Source organism: Notothenia rossii (assembly GCF_949606895.1).
Source record: "Notothenia rossii genome assembly, chromosome: 3".
Classification (NCBI taxonomy): domain Eukaryota; kingdom Metazoa; phylum Chordata; class Actinopteri; order Perciformes; family Nototheniidae; genus Notothenia; species Notothenia rossii.
This window is the reverse complement of record NC_136901.1, coordinates 5,653,527-5,673,485: the sequence shown is the minus strand read 5'-3', so window position 1 is coordinate 5,673,485 and position 19,959 is coordinate 5,653,527. Positions and strand designations below refer to the sequence as shown.

General features: G+C 42.9%; 1 protein-coding gene across 7 annotated transcripts in view; it reads left to right on the top strand.

Annotated features, from left to right (window-relative positions):
• mcf2la (mcf.2 cell line derived transforming sequence-like a) overlaps positions 1-19,959 on the top strand; it is a 38,914-nt gene that overhangs the window by 15,325 nt on the left and 3,630 nt on the right. For 4 of the 7 annotated variants that reach the window (XM_079668484.1, XM_079668485.1, XM_079668487.1 and 1 more), the window contains 27 exons: positions 1,576-1,659; positions 3,153-3,267; positions 5,251-5,341; positions 9,840-9,953; positions 10,045-10,161; positions 10,366-10,515; positions 10,656-10,780; positions 10,863-10,977; positions 11,058-11,177; positions 11,740-11,931; positions 14,123-14,314; positions 15,014-15,167; positions 15,267-15,319; positions 15,457-15,536; positions 15,659-15,725; positions 15,815-15,930; positions 16,056-16,125; positions 16,201-16,293; positions 16,731-16,823; positions 16,901-17,026; positions 17,107-17,328; positions 17,420-17,512; positions 17,607-17,685; positions 17,783-17,855; positions 17,940-18,034; positions 18,278-18,370; positions 18,858-18,932. In XM_079668484.1, the coding sequence (XP_079524610.1) occupies positions 1,576-1,659; positions 3,153-3,267; positions 5,251-5,341; positions 9,840-9,953; positions 10,045-10,161; positions 10,366-10,515; positions 10,656-10,780; positions 10,863-10,977; positions 11,058-11,177; positions 11,740-11,931; positions 14,123-14,314; positions 15,014-15,167; positions 15,267-15,319; positions 15,457-15,536; positions 15,659-15,725; positions 15,815-15,930; positions 16,056-16,125; positions 16,201-16,293; positions 16,731-16,823; positions 16,901-17,026; positions 17,107-17,328; positions 17,420-17,512; positions 17,607-17,685; positions 17,783-17,855; positions 17,940-18,034; positions 18,278-18,370; positions 18,858-18,932 (2,997 nt within the window). Of the gene's footprint in view, positions 1-1,575; positions 1,660-3,152; positions 3,268-4,165; positions 4,420-5,250; positions 5,342-9,839; positions 9,954-10,044; positions 10,162-10,365; positions 10,516-10,655; positions 10,781-10,862; positions 10,978-11,057; positions 11,178-11,739; positions 11,932-14,122; positions 14,315-15,013; positions 15,168-15,266; positions 15,320-15,456; positions 15,537-15,658; positions 15,726-15,814; positions 15,931-16,055; positions 16,126-16,200; positions 16,294-16,730; positions 16,824-16,900; positions 17,027-17,106; positions 17,329-17,419; positions 17,513-17,606; positions 17,686-17,770; positions 17,856-17,939; positions 18,035-18,277; positions 18,371-18,857; positions 18,933-19,959 lie in introns of those variants that run through there. The other 3 variants (XM_079668486.1, XM_079668489.1, XM_079668490.1) reach the window with 3 other exon arrangements.

The following is a 19,959-nucleotide window of genomic DNA, read 5'->3' as shown; positions in this document are numbered from 1 at the left end:
TGTGTGTGTGTGTGTGTGTGTGTGTGTGTGTGTGTGTGTGTGTGTGTGTGTGTGTGTGTGTGTGGTAGATTCCAGCCTGTCCACAGCTACATGTATTTGCTGTGTAATGGTAACCAGCTGCACTCTCACACACGCTGCTTTACGGACGACACATGGGACCTTTACTGTGAGTCACTGTCTAGCCATTGTTGTGCTGACACACTCCATGTAGCATTACTGAGGATCTAAGCTCTTAATCTGTCAGGTTTCCTCATCAAATGGAGCTGAAAACAGTGTCCTAAGAGTACCTTCTAACACATATTTATTGGGGGATGCTATGAAAACAGCCTGAACATACATCATCCTGCACAGTGAAGCCAAAGTGAAATAACAGTAAGAAAACACAGTTATGAGACCAGGTTTTTTTTTTATATTTAGGTATAAAAGGTCTGTCGATTAGTCTTTTCTTAATGGTTTTTTTCACAACAATTACAGCCATACCCTGCGAAACGGTGCAGTTGTCGTAGGCTCTCTTTTTTTATTCATTTATTTATTTATTTATTCGTTATAAATATGAACAGTTTGCTCGGTTTGCACTTAGATGATAATTAATGCCTCTCGCTGCCAGTCCGACCATACTGCTTGGAAACCTTGCCACATTACCCTCACACCACTCTCAGTGCCAGCCTTTGTCTATATGCCCAAACACACACACACACACACACACACACACACACACACACACACACACACACACACACACACACACACACACACACACACACACATGGACTTCACAGTGAGGCTCCTTTACAGACGCTAACATGACAGTTTTATTCACACGATTGTACACAATTCTTGTCCTTGTGTTTGACATCCAAATGAATAGAGGGGGGGGTTTATTTTTCTATATCCGTATATTTTTACGTCTGCACATGTCTCAGAGGGTAAATGAGATTACTATAATCCATCATGGCCAGAGAGAGGAGCAAATCCAATCCCAGTTAACATCGCTTTCTCCTCTCTTTAATTTCTTATTTGGCTCTGCCATTCATGACCATCTTTCCGGATCTCCTCCCCTTCCTTTGCTTGTTCCCAGCCGATGAGAGCATACAGATATAACAAAAAACAACAAATGAATTAGTCCTGGAATGAATATAGTCTCAGATTTTCATATCCAGCAACTACACTGTAGCTATTTGGCATTTGTATGACAATAACGTTTTTTAATTGGATCTTAGACGGGTATTTCTGTGTAACAACAAGGCTGGGAATGGTTACCGAGCCAGTGATTGCTACATAGTTGGACAACAACACATTTATATGATCACATTTCTATTATATACACTTGATTGAATTTGCTATGATCAAAAAGGTCAGCTGTTGGCTGTAAGGAACATAATTGTCACACTGGATGATTGGCTCTATTTCTGCACATTACCCACAGTCTGATTATAAACTGCAATGGTTAGCCAAGCGCAATTTACTATCCTTTATTATCCGCAAACTTTACAGAGTTGTAATAACGATGAGTTTTATGTGCGGGGACGTTAGCATCTAATAAACATATCTCCTGCTCTCTGCCCTTTTCTCCAGATGACATCCTGCAGACTCAGGATGGCACTCTGTGTGCGGCAGAAATCGGCTCTGAACTCCAGAAACAGTTTGCCATCCTACCAGGTGGGTTTCATTTCTGTCCCTCCTGACCTTTATACATACGTAGGGGCATTACGGGAACTACATACAGTTTACATACATACATTCAGTACTGTGGACAATATGGCTGAAGTGTCTCAGGGACACAACGACATGCTGACTGCAGTGGGACTCGAACCTGCTATCCCCTGATTTGAAGTCCATCATACTATCCACTGAGCCACAGCCTCCTTTACATATGATCTGTTGTTCTCGTGTGATTGTACAGTAGGGCTAAGGGCTTGCAAGAGATTCTCAAATAATCCAATTCAGTGACAGCTTTCTTTCTACTAGTGAAATTAGAATTAGATGAGTTTATTAAATACAATTAAACAAAACAATTGTTTACTGTTGAGTTATTATGTTAGAGTAAAAGTGAACTAGTAACCCCAGCAAGGTCTTTTTCCAAATAGGCATTATGGATTAGATTAGATTAGAGAATTGGGTTGTCAATGCAAAAACACACTCGAGTAAACTGAAGTGGGTTTTATTTAAGGATAGATCACATTAGGGTTATTAACATAATGCAAGAGTTGGACAAAGGGAATACATTACGAGGAGGAGGTTTTGTTTTTCTTGCTTTTTGTTCAATAACATGGGAAGATACTATACTCAAGCTAGACTTTATTGTTGACCCTTATGCCAGGCCCCTATACGATTTTAAAAATATTTCATTCTCAAAATATTTTCAATGCCTTGTTTGCATGCTGCTGTGAGAGCGTGTCTTTGATGGCACATTTAACACCGATTTGTCATCCAGATTCCAGAAATAGCTCAACTTAAGCTCAGTCTGCAGACTTTTTAAAGTGGCATCATTTAAAAGATTATTATAGCCAATTATGTCTTAACCTGTTTCTATGTGGCTTGCATTTCATTGGGAAAGATGTGTCACTTCTCACGCAGCACCTTCGTTTCCGAGTCAACACAATTTAAAGTTTAGTTTTTTTTCAGATTATTTCCTTCAAGTTGAATTGAAAAAGAAAACGACCTTGCAACCTAAAGTTCTCATGGAAACTTTTAATTGAAATCTTCCCACAAGCAAGCGCTCACACAGAAAAGCGTATGCACACCCACAGAAACACACACTTAGGGCCCTGTGTTGGGTTACCATGACGAAAATGCCTGGCGAGTGACGGCGTGTGAATAATTCATCACCGCGATGATCTGCTTTGCAACTTGACCCACCAACGATAGAGAAGGCCTCTATAATGTGTGTGTGAGGCCCTTTTGATTTGATTATGTTGTCTTTGTATGGTGATTTTGAATAAGTTCCAGGACACCTATTTGGGATTTTACAGACGTTAAAATCCATGAAAACAAAACAATTCAGAGAGACTAACGCCTGTGTTTCTAAACTGATGATACAGCAACAAAAAAGGGCAATAAATACAATATTTTTCACTTGTTTGACCTTTAATTGGGAGCTACCTTCAATATGTATCTGTCTGTTTCTGTCTCCCTGACCTTTGCATCTCCAGGGGGCCGCGGGATGAATGGCAACCCCATCATCGTCTTACCAGAGTTCCCAGACTTCAGCGAGCTGGAGGAGGAGGAAGTCCAAAATGTCCTCGGCTACCTCAGCAGCGTCCCCTGGTTAGCATCACACACACACACACACACACACACACACACACACACACACACACACACACACACACACACACACACACACACACACACACACATGCTAACACACACCATCTTTTATGCAGCCTAATTGAGTTTGACAACACACAAACAGTGAGGAAAATCTGGCCAATTAGTGCAGGTGCAATACCTCATGGAGCCAAGAGATGTCAGCACAATACTAACCGCATGCTGCCACAAGGATAGCGCCAGAAAATACATTTAAAAAAGAAAGAATGGACGAATGCAGGAGAACATTTTTCAGAATGAAAGACCAGGGAATAAAACATTTATGATTTGCAAAAAGGAAGAAAAATCTCCCGCTTAAAATCAGATGATTTGGATGGATTTTTTTTCCAAACCAACTACCACAATAATCCAATACAATCATTTAGATGTTGAATTATCTAACACCATTAGTTCATTATAATTGAACTCAAATAATTAGATACATGTCTTTTCTTCTCCCTGCCCTTTCTCCTTTATTCCCCCCTCCCTCTCCCTCCCCTTCCTTTAACCTCTCCGTTACTGCTGAGCGCTGCACTCCTCTCACACACTCATTTATACACACACATCATTAAGGGGAGGAGAATGCATGGAGATGTATGCACTTATACACAAATCTACTCGTGTGTGTGTGTGTCATGGCGGCCTTTTTTTTTGTGGCTCATCACCTTTCATATCCCAGTCCCCTCCCTCTGAGTCCCCTCCCTTTCTCCCCACTAGCTATTTGCACCCTGCTGCCAATCGGCTGCACACTGCGGTCTGATTGGCTGTGGCAGAACAGCAAGATGCAGGGCTGGGTTTTGATTGGCTGAGGATGAGAGGCAGGTGGTGGAGGAGCAGAGGGAGAAGGGGAAGGAGGAGGGAGATGCTCTTTAAGGATGTGAGCGGTCACCTTTTTCCATCCGCAAGCTGCAAACAAATGATTGTGGATGCACAACAACGGAATAACATTGAGGAGGAATGGATTATTATTGGATGCTAACAATGGGAAATTAAGGGATTTTTTTCTGTGTGTCGATTTTCCTCCGCCGGCTCCATTCATATGGTTTTGAATATTTTTTCCAGTAGAGATGGATTGAGGATTTGATGCCGCAGCGTTCTCTGGGTAGTGTAGTGTGTACATTTGACTGAATATATCTGTGTGTGACGATGACATTTGGCTAACAATAACAACCAGATGGACCAACTCAGCAGTGTTAGCCCTACTGTGTGTGTGTGTGTGTGTGTGTGTGTGTGTGTGTGTGTGTGTGTGTGTGTGTGTGTGTGTGTGTGTGTGTGTGTGTGTGTGTGTGTGTGTGTGTGTGTGTGTGTGTGTGTGTGTGTGTGTGTGTGTGTGTGTGTGTGTGTGTGTGTGTGTGTGTGTGTGTGTGTGTGTGTGTGTGTGTGTGTGTGTGTGTGTTTCTTGTGTGTTTAGGTGTCAGGATGCATGTCAATTTGTCCAGCAGGACCTGCACACGCACACACATGCACACACACACACACACACACACACACACTAGCTTAATGAGGTTGCTACATATGGCAGTGCCTGTGGAATGAATGGCAAGATTTTCACATACACACACATCATCAAAGAGCCAAGGTTGCCATAGTAATCACAAGGGTCTCTCATAATCATCACTGATGATGACAGATGATTGCGACAGACAGTTGCGCCAAAAAATAATAATGATATAACCTTTTGCAGCGTTGCTTTTTAATACCCAAATAATATATCCTGCTCTCATGAAGACCAGTGAAATCTAGTCATTTTTATTTCATTTCATATATGCTATTATGTGTCAGTTATGATAACAGATAAAGATAACGCTTGATTGATATTCCTCAATCTTCTCCTTGACTTGTCTAACAACTGTTAAAGGCTAGATATAAACCTGCATACCAACACACACATATATAAGAAGTGTTTTCTCTTGTGTAATAACACTGTGTTCTCTCCCGCAGCGTTGCAGCATCAGGAGTGGGTTTCATCCTGGTTATCGACAGGCGACTGGACCGATGGGCTGCCGTCAGGACTACCCTGCTCCGCATCGCCGTAAGTGTGTGTTTGTTTGTGTGCATCATTTGCTGATGATGTACAACTGATGAATACAAATGGCTGTTTTGGTGTGTGTGCATCACTCTAATGCTTGTTTAAACACAGATCTGCGGTCTGTAGTTGCCGGTGTTAGCTGTGTGTGTGTGTAATTTGGTTTGTAACCACTTAGAGTAATGGATGTTTTGGTCTTCAGTTTGCTAGCTTTTACAAACTGTACATTTATGCATGTGTGTGTTTTCCTATGGTAGAATATGTTGATATGAAGCAGCAGAGTGGGGGTTAAAAATAGCGTATTATTATGCTAGAGTGGGTGGTGGAGTCTCACAACGTGTGAACACAGTGTGTGTGGGATGAGATGCAGTCCTGTTAGACGTGGAAATCCAAACTGTGTGAGCCATTAGTCTGATTTTAGTAGCCTATTTTTTCTTGAGCAGTGTGAAACTTTTACCCCTCGCTGAGATGATGAATTGAAGAAGGAGAATTGAGTGACAGAGGAGGGATCCGGGGAAAGAGGAAGAGAGGAAAGAGAATTGTGAACCGGAAAGTAAATCGTCAGCGAGTCTGAGCAGTGGAGAAGTTGATTTACATCAGACAGACTTGTGAATCAAAGTTGCTGCTCTCTGACAACCTTAGTATGAAAGATTCATGAAATAAAAAAAGGAAACCGGTCCCAAAATAATAAAGTATGGTTAGGGTGAGGCTTCCAGACTGTCTTTGTGATATATTTGAGTTTAAACTCCCTCCAACAGCCTCCTTAAGTGTCCTCTATACCCTCTTTGAACCATAATTAACCAGCTCACCACACCCTGCACATCTGTTGTTAAGATGCTTTTCTTGTATTACACCCCTAAGCATGTCCAATATATGCAGATGTATGCTAATATATGCTAATCACACACTGATTATAATCAAATCTAATGGTCTTTCCATGGCATTTCTGAGAAACTATCCCCACTGTAACAATAAACCATTATGAAGCTCCTTCCTTCCTAATGACTCCACCAAGTCACTTTAACCTGCACACACACACACATACACTCAGACACACTCAGCTGCACAGTGAACACACTCCCCCGCCAATAATAATGGACCATTCCAGGTTTATTATCCTATTCCAGTCTATTGGCTCAGTCCATGTCTTTGAAAGGGACATTGATGGACTCTCATTTGTGACAAACCAATCACGGGTTCTCTCTGTTTTAAAGAAATAAAAACAAGAGAAATTTAATTTGATTCAGCAAATAAAATATCTAATTATTATTCACAAGAACCCTAGTTGGCCCATTTAAGCCCAATGATGTTTCTACTTTGCTCACGTTGATGACAATACAACTAGTGAAATGTAAAAAAGATATATAATTATAACGCTAAGATAAAATAACACCCTTTCCTTCCCAGTTTTAAACCCTATATTGAAAGAGTCAGGTAGTTAATTTGCATATAAGCAGATATCCTATTCTGACCAATAACAGCAGATTTGGCTGAAAGTGACAGGTGTGAAAACAGAGCTTTTCAGACAGAAGGTTAGTAGTCTTGACTTAAATAGAAGTATGAACCTGAAAAGGAGAATGATATATGTCCCCTTTAATATAAGTCCCATTCAAAAACAGGATTGTGTCCTTGATAGAAGGCAGCGTTATAACCTGAAGGCATGAAGAGCAGGTGGCGCTCTCCTCCTCAGACCCTGCACTTTTATCCCCAGGCGTGGATGTCCTCTTTGGGCACCGCCTGCTTTGTCCACCGGCCAATGAAACAAGCAGCCTTACTGGAGAAAGAAGGTCGTTCGTCTTCCCATGAGGCGTACCGCTGATCAAGGCTGCTCAAGGTCACCCGCTGCCATTTGCTGGTTCCTTTCCAGATAAAAAAAAGAGAAAGAAATGACTGGCCAGTATTGTCATGTAAACAGATTAGTGTATGGCACAGATGCTCACCACGTACCGTAATTTTCGGACTATAAACCGCACCTGAATATAAGCCGCAGCAGCGGCATACCACTCTCGGTTCCACTTTTACTTTTGCGCGCTACCTGTCTCACTCTTTTCCGGCCTCCAGCTTTTCCTGCTGGAACCCGCCGCTTAAAGGTGGAGGTCCGCGGACCGGCCATAGAGCCCATAGAGTTAAAGGTGTTGGCCGTTAGCTGTAAAAATCCATAGATTATCCGCACCGTCATATAAACCGCAGCGTCGAAAAATAGGGGAAAAGGCACGGTTTATAGTCCGAAAATTACGGTACCTGTAATCTTGTACACACAGTGATTTGCTACGTAAAGGATGGACTCGGACCACCTCTTTATAGCCACCATGGAATCAGCAACACGTGTTTTCACTTAATTGTGATGTTCTTATTAAATATTTTATTTTTATTTTATGCTTTTGCAGTTAAATGAGGATTCTGTTGCAGCCTGTCTTTGCGATTTAGTTAAATAAATATTGAAGCATGAACAACATTGCTGCAGGGTTGTAAGAGAGACAGCTCTATAACCTGGTGCAAGAAGAAGGCTTGTGTTTTTTAAGATAGAAAGCCGTTTGCAGCCTTTGTCTTTCTCTTTGTCATAATGTGACACTTTCATGTACAAAAGTAGGCATATAAGCAGAGGGGGTTTGACTATTGGGTTTGATGCGGGCGCTATCCAACTCCCAGGAGAACCATATGGATGTTATTAGTGGACATGCCTCCCTGGAAGAATATAAATCACCCTGGTCAACAGAAAATGATATTCTAATCCCTAATCATTTATTTATGTGTGCTCCTTTTCATCTGTGAGAAGTGTGTGTGTAAGTGTGTATTCAGGGGATGTGTGTGTGTGCTCAGCAGCATGTCTGTGTTCATCTGTCGGGGGGGATGCACTGAGCAGATTGTGTATTATCATGGTAATGCAGTGGCACAAATTAAACCATGACCTCTCAGGGTTTATTGAATTAAATTGATTCCGATTACAGGCGTATTGCTTGTTGTGATTTGTATGGTGTGTTATTGGTAGAATAACAATACATTTAATATTTCTAAAGGGCTAAATTACAATTATTGTACTTATTAGATACATTTTAGTCTTAACTAACGCTTAAAACTGCAGGTGATTCTCAGAGCTCATGTGGTGTAATCTAAAATATGCTGTCAGTTTGGATGGAAATTGGAGATGATGAAAAACGATGAATTTTACAACAACCTGGGTCTTTCATCAGCATCACAGCAGGTGTGTGTGTGTGTGTGTGTGTGTGTGTGTGTGTGTGTGTGTGTGTGTGTGTGTGTGTGTGTGTGTGTGTGTGTGTGTGTGTGTGTGTGTGTGTGTGTGTGTGTGTGTGTGTGTGTGTGTGTGTGTGTGTGTGTGTGTGTGTGTGTGTGTGTGTGTGTGTGTGTGTGTGTGTGTGTGTGTGTGTGTGTGTGTGTGTGTGTGTGTGTGTGTCAAAAATAAACGAGTGGAGCTGCAGCACCACTTTCATATGACTCCTCCTTCACAGAAATAGACATCAGTTCCTCTCTTGTTCCTATTTTTCGCTTTCCTCTGTATCATCACTCTCGCTCACATCCCATCATGCACTCTCCATCTCGCTCTGGCGTTTCCATGGCAACGCTGTGCAGGCATTTCACGGCTATAATGTATGTTGGCCTCTGTGCGACTGCAGGTGTGTTTGTAAATTGAATTAAAGTCTTGTACTGTATTTTATTCACTGATTCTATCTGGGTCTCTTTCCATTGGATAAGATATCTGATCAAAAATTCAAAACGCTTTAGTCAGGCTATATTATATTTGCTTTTTACTTGATTGATATACAATTGATAAAATGCAATTAACAAAAAATCCAGCAAAAACTAGAAATGGCAATTTTTGTAAAAATATTTTATTCATAATTTCCTTTATTTCATTTTATTTATGGCATCACAGTGGATTTCATAAGCTTGCCAAACATCTCTCGGCGTGCGTGCGTGCGTCCGTGCGTGCGTGTGTGTGTATATGTCACCCTACATCGATTTATGATGCCTAACAGGGTGGAGCAATTCACCCAGGGTTTTAGAGGAAGACTAATAACCGTACAGCCTTTCAGCTGAGTGGCCTCTTGGGCTGTTGTCTGTGTGAAGGCAATTCCCCGCTCTTAACCTGTTAATGTGTGGAGGCGGAGAGACGGAGGCGGCGGTTACTCCCTAAACCACAGGACTAATTTACCTTGTCGTGACAGATTGAAAGATGGAAAGTGCAACAAGGGAACAACTGTGAAGATTTGTAGCCGATTGAGTGGATGTTCAGGATTGCAGCAGAGGGAGCTGCTACACAAGTGGGCTTACTTCATACCTCTGCTGCAGAAAAATACATAACCCACTATCAATCAAATCAGATATGGCTCTGTGGCTACTAGCAGTGAAGACCTGATTCCAATATATAAATGGATGCATGTCACTCCACTTGATCTTGTTTTACCACATACTTTTCTATACAATTAAAAGACATACATATGAATAGATTACTAAAACTATTCTCCCTCTCATTTTTCTCTCTCAGGGTTCATTTCCAGGGATCTTACACTTGGTTCTGGTGTTGCGTCCGACTACTTTGCTCCAGAGGACTCTGTCAGACTTCCTGTTCAAGTACAACAGGGATGAGTTCAAAATGAAGGTATGGCACGTCTGTCTTTGATCCTTTTATTTGTTTGATTTATGAGGACATACCGTGCCTCATGATCCGTGGATTGTGTGTTTTTTTTAAGGTGGTGATGCTGAGTTCAGTGACTGAGCTCCATGCCTATATCGACCCGGGACAACTGACCACAGAGCTGGGAGGAACGCAGGAGTACTCCCATGAAAGCTGGATCTCACACCGCACTGTACGTACACACAGACAGACAGACAGACAGACAGACAGACAGACAGACAGACAGACAGACAGACAGACAGACAGACTCATATCTTTTTTAAACAATATATAAATGTATAGAAGTTCAAAAGCCTAAAGCGAGCAGGCTGGGATTCAAACTGTCAATCAGAGACTTAAACCTGTATTTATCGGCACCTGAACGTCTCCTCCACAGGCAATCGAGGCCTTCGCTCTGATGGTGAAGACCACGGCGCAGACTCTGCAGGCGTTTGGCACTGAACTCGCAGAGACAGAATTACCCAACGATACCGAGGCCACCACCGCCCTGCTGCACACACACTCTCAGAAGAAGGACGAAATGAAGGTCAGATTTACATGTCAACCAACCAGATGTCCCTCTTTGTTTTCCTTCTTTCTCTGATTTTGTTAATTTTCATATATATATATAAATTTGCAGTGATTTTGTTTGTTGCAGAAGTGTTATAAAATGTGTTTAATTTCTAGGAGGACCTACAGGTGGCGCTGTCTCAAGGGGGGCGGCTGCTGGACTGTATAAACGAGCCTCTGCAGACGGACGATGAATACAACATGACCTATGACGAACTGGAAAACTTAGCCACTGTACAGAGGTAGAGGAAGAGATGAGTGGAAACACATAGATAAAGAAGTGGTCCCTGAACCCATCATTAAATCCCCCCTCTTTCCCCTCAGACTCCTGGGTCAGCTGGATGAAACAGAAACAGCCTTCGATGACTTCTGGGAGCGTCACCGCACCAAGCTGGAGCAGTGCTTACAGCTGCGCCACTTCGAGAAGCACTTCCGTGAAGTGAGTGGAATTATGGGAAGTGTAGTTTTGCAGAAACAAGTCAGGAAATGTGTGCTCTTATAACATGTGCGTGTCTGTAGGTGCGCACTCAGCTCGACGTGACATCGGAGCGGTTGTCTGGTTTCTCTGAAGTCAGTGTAAGCCCCGCCCACGCTGAGCACGTCCTCCGAGAGCTCAGCGGACATGAGGACAAAGCCTTTGTAAGACACACACACACACAGTCACACACACAATTCTATGTCATAATGCAGCTCACGTGGGACAGAAAACACAAGCTCAACACTTTTACCTTTGATGCACCCTTGAAGCTATACGGCTGATTATATAATCAATGATATGCCCTGCTTTATCCCCCTCTCTGGGAATAGCTGTGTGAAAGACTGTGAAATGTAGAGGTGGTATCTGTGTGGGCGTGTGGATTGGACTCAAATATAAAAGCTTTTTCGTTTCAACCTCAGCTATGATGTAACCATTCATTTTTAGCACCTTATGATGTTTCATAATATCACATATTTATAAAAATAAAACCTTTAAAATGTAAAGATTATGTTTGCATTTTTTTATGTTGAAAAAAACAAACTGATATAACTGTTAACGACCTAAATTTGCAATTACCACTACAGTAAAAGTCCCCCTCCATGCAGCATTAAGTAATGAACACACGGCTCTGCTTAGAGGACATGTGAAGGCTGTGATAGATTGATCGTCCACTGATGTTGTCCCTGTATCCTAAAGTATATTCTGATCATGTGTTTTCTAAAGGACGCACTAGACCACGCATTGTCCCTGGCCGGTGAAGGTGACCGGCTGATAGAAAACTCCCACTATGCCGAGGACTCCATCAGGCCGAAGTGCAGCGAGCTGAGAGGAGTGTGTGAGGAGATCAGCTCCACCCTGAGGAGCAAGAAGAGCCTCCTGCTCAGAGCCATGGAGCTGCACCACGCCCTGGAGAAGGTACATGTTGTTAAGTGATACATTTATAAACAACAGCTAAAGACACATCTTTTTAGATTAGCTTTTTATTAGCAACATTGGTGCTTTTATACTGAAGTGCACCTGGTGTATGAAAAGAACTATACAAATAAAGCTTTGTGTCATGTGATTGTGATGTGCTATATGTGACATGTATGGAGTTGTTCTCTTTTATCCTTTCGCCTCCATCTACTTGTCTTCCGTCCTTTCTTTATAACTAATGCTGTTGATGTATTGTGATTTTAAAAAGTTGTCAATTATCTGTCTAACCACCTTATGTACGCTGATGATTGAATCATCTTCTCCCCGTGCAGTGCTGGCTTACAACAGCTTCTGAGGACTTGTTCCCAGAATGGCACTGATTTTAATATTAAGTTTAACGCCAAGAAGAGTAGCATCATGATGAAGTACCATGGTCATTATATCTCTGATGATCTCACAGATGACTAAGACATCCATAGACAACGCTGCAAACTGTATGCCCAGGCAAACATATTAATGCAGACATTTCACAAGTGCTCTGTAGATGGCAAGGTATCACTTTTTAAAGCTTTCTGTACACCATTGTCCACGGCTCACCTGTGGAGTAACTACACGGCTCACCTGTGGAGTAACTACACGGCTCACCTGTGGAGTAACTACACGGCTCACCTGTGGAGTAACTACACGGCTCACCTGTAGAGTAACTACACGGCTCACCTGTGGAGTAACTACACGGCTCACCTGTAGAGTAACTACACGGCTCACCTGTAGAGTAACTACACGGCTCACCTGTGGAGTAACTACACGGCTCACCTGTGGAGTAACTACACGGCTCACCTGTAGAGTAACTACACGGCTCACCTGTGGAGTAACTACACGGCTCACCTGTAGAGTAACTACACGGCTCACCTGTGGAGTAACTACACGGCTCACCTGTGGAGTAACTACACGGCTCACCTGTAGAGTAACTACACGGCTCACCTGTAGAGTAACTACACGGCTCACCTTTGGAGTAACTACACGGCTCACCTGTAGAGTAACTACACGGCTCACCTTTGGAGTAACTACACGGCTCACCTGTAGAGTAACTACACGGCTCACCTTTGGAGTAACTACACGGCTCACCTGTGGAGTAACTACACGGCTCACCTGTGGAGTAACTACACGGCTCACCTGTGGAGTAACTACACGGCTCACCTGTAGAGTAACTACACGGCTCACCTGTAGAGTAACTACACGGCTCACCTTTGGAGTAACTACACGGCTCACCTGTAGAGTAACTACACGGCTCACCTTTGGAGTAACTACACGGCTCACCTGTGGAGTAACTACACGGCTCACCTGTGGAGTAACTACACGGCTCACCTGTGGAGTAACTACACGGCTCACCTGTGGAGTAACTACACGGCTCACCTGTGGAGTAACTACACGGCTCACCTGTGGAGTAACTACACGGCTCACCTGTGGAGTCACTACACGGCTCACCTGTGGAGTAACTACACGGCTCACCTGTGGAGTAACAACACGGCTCACCTGTGGAGTAACTACACGGCTCACCTGTGGAGTAACTACACGGCTCACCTGTGGAGTAACTACACGGCTAGAAGCATGCAAAAACTAAAAGTTGCATACAATGATGCTTTACGGTTGCTGCTGAGGGTACCAAGATGGCACAGTGCCAGCCAGCTGTTTGTTAACTTGGGGGTACAGGTCTACCTGTCCAAACCCTTTTTAAGAAAATTAATGTACAAATTCATGTGTCGCCTAGAAGACTTGGACAATCATGTTATCTCGATTTTAATCAACCCTGTGAAGAGTTCTACTCGCTTCTCTTCCATGATTTGGAGACATTGGCGCAATAGCCTCTACAGACAGTGAGCATGTGTGGCTAGCTGTGGTTGGACTGAGTGTTATGTGTTTAGCTTTTTATCTTATTTATTGATGTGGTTCTTGTCTTTTTGTATGTGATATGGACCTTGAGTCTGAAATAAAGATTGAATATCATCTGGACAGCAGCTGGAAATTAGCCATGTTTGCTAAAGCTGCCCCATTTACAGTTTTTTGTGACAGCTGATCAATGGGGACTGTCCACGATGCTATAAACAAATAAACTAAACGTTATTAGTATTATTATTGAGAAACTTTTGCCAGACTTCGGGGTCATTCATTTCTATAATACTCTTGCTTCCAGGCGTCTCGGTGGTGTGAGGAGGGCATCTTCCTGTTGGCCAGCCAGCCTGTGGACCGCTGTCAGTCTCAAGATGGAGCAGAGGCCGCTTTACAGGAGCTGGAGCGGTACCTGGACACCGGGTCGCTGCACACGCTCACCGACCGCAGCGCCATCTGCTGCCAGTACGAGGCGGTGATCACCTCTCAGCTCAGGGTCCGTAGGAAGAGGATTTTACACGCACAATTATAATGAGTTTACCTTTTAGTGAATTTAATGTAATATAGACGGACGGACAGACGGACGGACGGACGGATGGACGGACAGATAGATAGATAGACAGACAGACGGACGGACTGACAGACAGATGGACAGATAGATAGATAGACAGACAGACGGACGGACTGACAGACAGATGGACAGATAGATAGATAGACAGACAGACGGACGGACGGACAGACAGATAGATAGATAGATAGATAGATAGATTAGTACTTTATTGATCCCAATTTGGTAAATGTTTGCGTTGCAGCAGCAAAAAAAAACAAGGCAATGTACATAAGAGAAATAAAGACACTGGAAATAAACAATCCAAAATATTTCTGAAGTAGAAATAAAATAGCATTAAAAAGTCAAACAAATATACATGTGGAAATACAAATTTCCAGTAATAAAATATAATGCAGGATATTACAGTATATGTAGATTAATTGTGCAATAAATTGATTATTCAATATTAAATTGAATATGAATGTAAACTGTACAGTGTGATTTTAAGTCCAAGAGAAGCTATGGAGCAGAGAGTTCTCTGCCAGCCAGAGGTGATTTGTTATAGAGTTATTGCAGTGGGCAGGAATGTTTACCTGTAACGGTTTGAGTGAATGATCTGTAATATCTGTGTCTGGTCTCCATCAGGATCAGGTAGAGAAGGTGTTCCAGAAGCAGAGCTCGGTCCACGAGATGTTTGAGAAGAGACGCGTCAGCCTGAAGAAGCTCGCTGCCAAACAGACCAGACCCGTCCAGCCAGTCGCTCCCAGACCTGAAGTCAAGTCCCCACTCTCCTCTCCCAGTAAGCCTGGATCCTTAGATAGACTGATATAATTAAAGAAGACTTATATTTTAAAACTCTGCTCTTCTAATGGCTAATTGTTTTGTCCCTTTCCTTCAGATCAACAGAGAAAAGAGAGGAGATACTCGGCTGATAATGCCATCTGTAAAAGGGTAAACACTGTCAGATACACGCAACATTAAAACATTATTCTTAGTTTTGGATCATCCATTAGAGGTAATTGTTCTTTTCAAAAAGATCAAAAGATGTTTGGGCAGAACCATATTAATACGAGTGTGTGTGTGTCCAGGTGGAGTCTCCCATACATAACGGTGGCACTAGACATGTGTCTCTCTCAGAAGAAGAGGAAAACCTGGCAGTACTTCGGCGGTAAGGGTTTCAGGGCGGAAAGAGAGGAATCAAACATCCATTGATTATATATAAATAAAATAGTAGTAGAAATCAACTGTTAAGAAAATAATTCATTTTTATTGTGTATTTCTGTGTTGCAGCCACGTGATGAATGAGCTTCTGGAGACGGAGAGAGCTTATGTGGAGGAGCTGCTGTGCGTGCTGGAGGTGAGTGGTGGTCTTGTCACTTCAGTTCATGCATACATCCTAAATATCAGCAAATCCATTGATCTAACGTGTGTGACATTTAACTCCAGGGCTATGCAGCGGAGATGGAAAACCCAGCCATGGCTCACCTCATCCCCAGCACCCTGCTGAGCAAGAGGGTCGTTCTGTTTGGAAACATGTCTGAAATCTACCAGTTTCATAAGAGGTGCGCTTTCCCCCAGTCTTCATGCTAAGCTAATATGAAAGTGGGATCAATCTAACTCCCTGCGAGAAAGTCAATAGAAATAAATCTCAAACTTTAACACTTTGTTTCATGCTGTTTGTCTTCAGGACGTTTCTAAAGGAACTGGAAGCGTACACTGACTGCCCAGAACTAGTGGGCCGCTGCTTTTTAGAGAGGGTGAGCTCCCTTTCTTGATCAATTAAGCACTCTTTCAAAGTCAAATCAATTCCATAACTCCATGTCTCTGTGCAGATGAAGGACCTGCAGATCTACGAGGCGTACTGTCAGAATAAACCTCGCTCTGAGAGTTTGTGGAGACAGTGCTCCGACTGTGCCTTCTTCCAGGTATCACCATTCACCTCAAACTTTAGCTTCCTTTTCCTGTGGCTTACAAGACCAATACACTCTAAATCAGTGTTTCTCAAACCTTTTCATACCAAGGACCACTCAACCAATAAAAAAACACTCGCGGACCACCTAACTCCACAAATATCAAAAAACACATCGTTTTTCTAGAACAGATTACAAATCGCCTGAAAATGGTAAAAACAAGTGGCAACATGTGTGACGAAGGTGTGGCGCTGGGCTATATCATGCAATCGAAAGTGAAGTTAACCTCGCTCCATTGCGGAGACATTCCCGCGAGAGTGCGGAAAACTTCAAATGTATTTATTTATTTCAACTGTGAAATTGTACCAATATACTCACGGACCACTAGGGGGCGCTCACGGACCACCAGTGAGAAGCACTGCTCTAAATATCTTCCTTGTTTTGTGAACCAGGAGTGCCAGAAGAAGCTGGAACATAAACTTGGTTTGGACTCCTACCTCCTTAAACCAGTCCAGAGAATCACCAAGTACCAGCTCCTGCTAAAGGTGAGCTGTCTCCGTGTACTGCTGTAAATCTAAGTGTTTATTTCAGACTGTCACTGAAGCTTTGTTTGTGTTTACAGGAGTTGTTGAAGTACAGTAAGGGGTGTGATGGCTGTGATGACCTGCAGGAAGCTCTCTCCTCCATCCTGGGGATCCTGAAGGCTGTGAACGACTCCATGCACCTCATCGCCATCACAGGATACGAGGTCAGAGAAATGACTACACCTCAAATCTTACATGAATCTCCCCCGATCCTCATTAATACCTGCTTTCTTTTCCCTCTCAGGGTAACCTGTCAGATCTGGGTCGCCTGATGATGCAGGGCTCCTTCAGCGTGTGGACGGAGCATAAGAAAGGTCACGCCAAGGTCAAAGATCTGGCCCGGTTTAAGCCCATGCAGCGGCACCTGTTCCTGCACCAGAAGGCCCTGCTGTTCTGCAAGAGGAGGGAGGAGAACGGGGAAGGCTACGAGAAAGCTCCGTCGTACAGCTTCAAACACTCCCTCAGTGTACGCTAACATCAATCACATTATATCAAATATATTTGTGCTCTGTAGTGAAAGATTAAGACTGACTTTGTGCTTTCATTCAACCCTTTAGATGAGTGCGGTGGGCTTCACAGAGAACGCTAAAGGAGACAACAAGAAGTTTGAGATCTGGTGTAACTCCAGAGACGAAGTTTTTATAGTCCAGGTAAACTCACTCATTCTTGCTGCTTTGATAAATGGAGATTCAAGCCCATCAGTTTTTGTAAATGCAGTTTTTTGTTGTTATTCTTCTCGTCTAGGCTCCAACACCGGAGATTAAAACATCGTGGGTGAACGAGATCCGCAAAGTTCTGACGCAGCAGCTCAACGCCTGCAGAGGTATCGTGAAAACACACAGTCACACACGCCTGTTTGCATTTCTTCTTCTCTGCTTTCTGTAATACATACCTGCTTTCAACTCAAGTCAATGTTTCAGATGCCAGTCAGCAGAAGAGCTCAGACTCCGTTTTCCAGAGTCCCTCCAGCAACAACTCCTCCATCTCCCTCAGGTCAGTGTTCCATGTGCTGCACCCACGTAAGAAGCCTCGTTAAAATGATTTTTATTTATTTGCTTTTTTTTTTTTTTTCTCCAGTCCCTTTCGTAGTAGTGGTTCGAAAAGCCAGAAGAAGACAGAGGAGAAGAAGGCGGAGGCGATGTCCGACTCCTCTTCTTCACCCAAACACAAAGGTGAATGTCTGATATCCTCACACACGGACGTGAAAAGAGTTTCATAATTCAACTATGAAATGCTCCTGCGGTGAACTCCCACTGATCTACTTTTCTTCATCACCTTCATCGTCATGGATCCCCTTTCTGTCTCTCTACCTCTTTGTTTATTTTTTTATGGGCTAAATGTGTGAATTTTTCAATGTTTGCAACACACTCTCTTTTCGTTTCCTCCCGCTCTCCATTTCAAACCATCGTTTCCAGATGAGCCAGTGACCAGTCCCACCACTGACAGGTCTGCAGTGGCTAAAAAGCGTTTTACTTTGCAGGGCTTCAGCACTCTCAAGGGTCCCAAAGGTAACGTCAGTGGGCTTTAGGAGGTTTTAAAACAGGCACACACGGCTTAGACTCGTTTATATTAATGAGTCAGGCTTTTATTCTTGCTTTATTTCATTATTTTCATTATTCAGCGCTAAAAGAACAACCTCAAATTAAGAAAATAAGTATTCAGTCGATGGTCCTTTCCCTACAACCAATGTAGTTATCATACGTTCTATATTTAATACACTTCATATACTGCCGTGTTAATAATTTAAAATCAATGATTGCCCTCTGTCTGATCTAATCTAGAGCTTAACATGTGTCTGTGAGGTATGTTGTAGACACTCTGCCCCCTAGTGGTAAAGTCTAACATTGCCACAGCTCTAGATACATGATATAATAATTAAAAAGGTCAGGGTTAGTCTTGCTTTCCGGCGGATCGATTTCTCACCTTTCTCTTCTTCTTCTTCTTCTTCTTCTTCTTCTTCCTCCCTATCTTTATTTTCTCTGCCTGTGTGGCCAGGCTCGGCCATGAGCCCCGAGCACGGCTCCAAACGCCACTTGGTCAAGAGTGACCCCACACCGTTTGGGTTCAAAGGTATATTGTTGTCCCGTAATCGGAGCCCATTTAATTCTAGAGGCCATCGTTCATCCTCCCATCCCTCGCCACTGAAGCGTGCTCCGCTCTGTGTGTTCTCATTATGTGGATGTTCATCTGTGTCTCACATAGAAGGAGACAAGTCATCGATAATCCAGCAGTAGAAGCTGTTCTTCGTACCATCAGCCTTCATTTATGTGTGGAGAGAGAAATGTGTTGCATTAAAACAGACTATCTGCAGGTCTTGAAAGTGCTAATCCCAGTTGTATTTGTATCATGATAGATTTCATTTGCACTAGTTGCCAATCCAGTACAATATGTGACTGTTTTGCACAAATGTACACCACTGAAATATCTCCACATTTCTTTCTTTGGCTTTCTGAAACCTGCAGATGCTCTGTGACAAACATATATATATTTTGTTCACAGGTCATCATCATCACTGAATGATTTAGTCTTGTACCTTTTATCATCAGGGTCACTTAACTAATGGCAGTGGATGAATGGTTTACTAACATATAAGAGGGTGGAGTCCTTTCTCTCCTGGTATCTCACCCAGCAGTCTCACTGTCTCGCTGTCACTGTCTCCGTCTAGAGCCGGCTCCTCATGTCTCTCTGAGCAGAGTCAGATGGATGAGTGCCTCTAGTCTGTTACAGAGCAAGCGGCGAGGTACAGATCGCTCTGAGGATCAGCCGCTGTAGGTGTTTGCCGTGGTTTGGGGTGATGATTGATTTTGACTTGAGGTAAAGTGTCGCAAAATATCCACTTTTCCTTTCATTTAGCCTTCCATTGAATCTTATGATCTTCCATTTGGCATTATATGCATTTTTAAAATCTACTTTCGGTGTGAAATATACGATTTTAAGACTCAATTCAGTGCTAAATGTATTTTTTGCAAATATTACTCTACCTCAAATCAATCACTCTCTCTTCTTCTACTATTGGGTGTTCTGGGTTAGTGGTGGTGTGGCGTTGATTAAATAATGAGACTGACTTTTCAGCACTGGCAGTCAGAGCAGCCGTTAA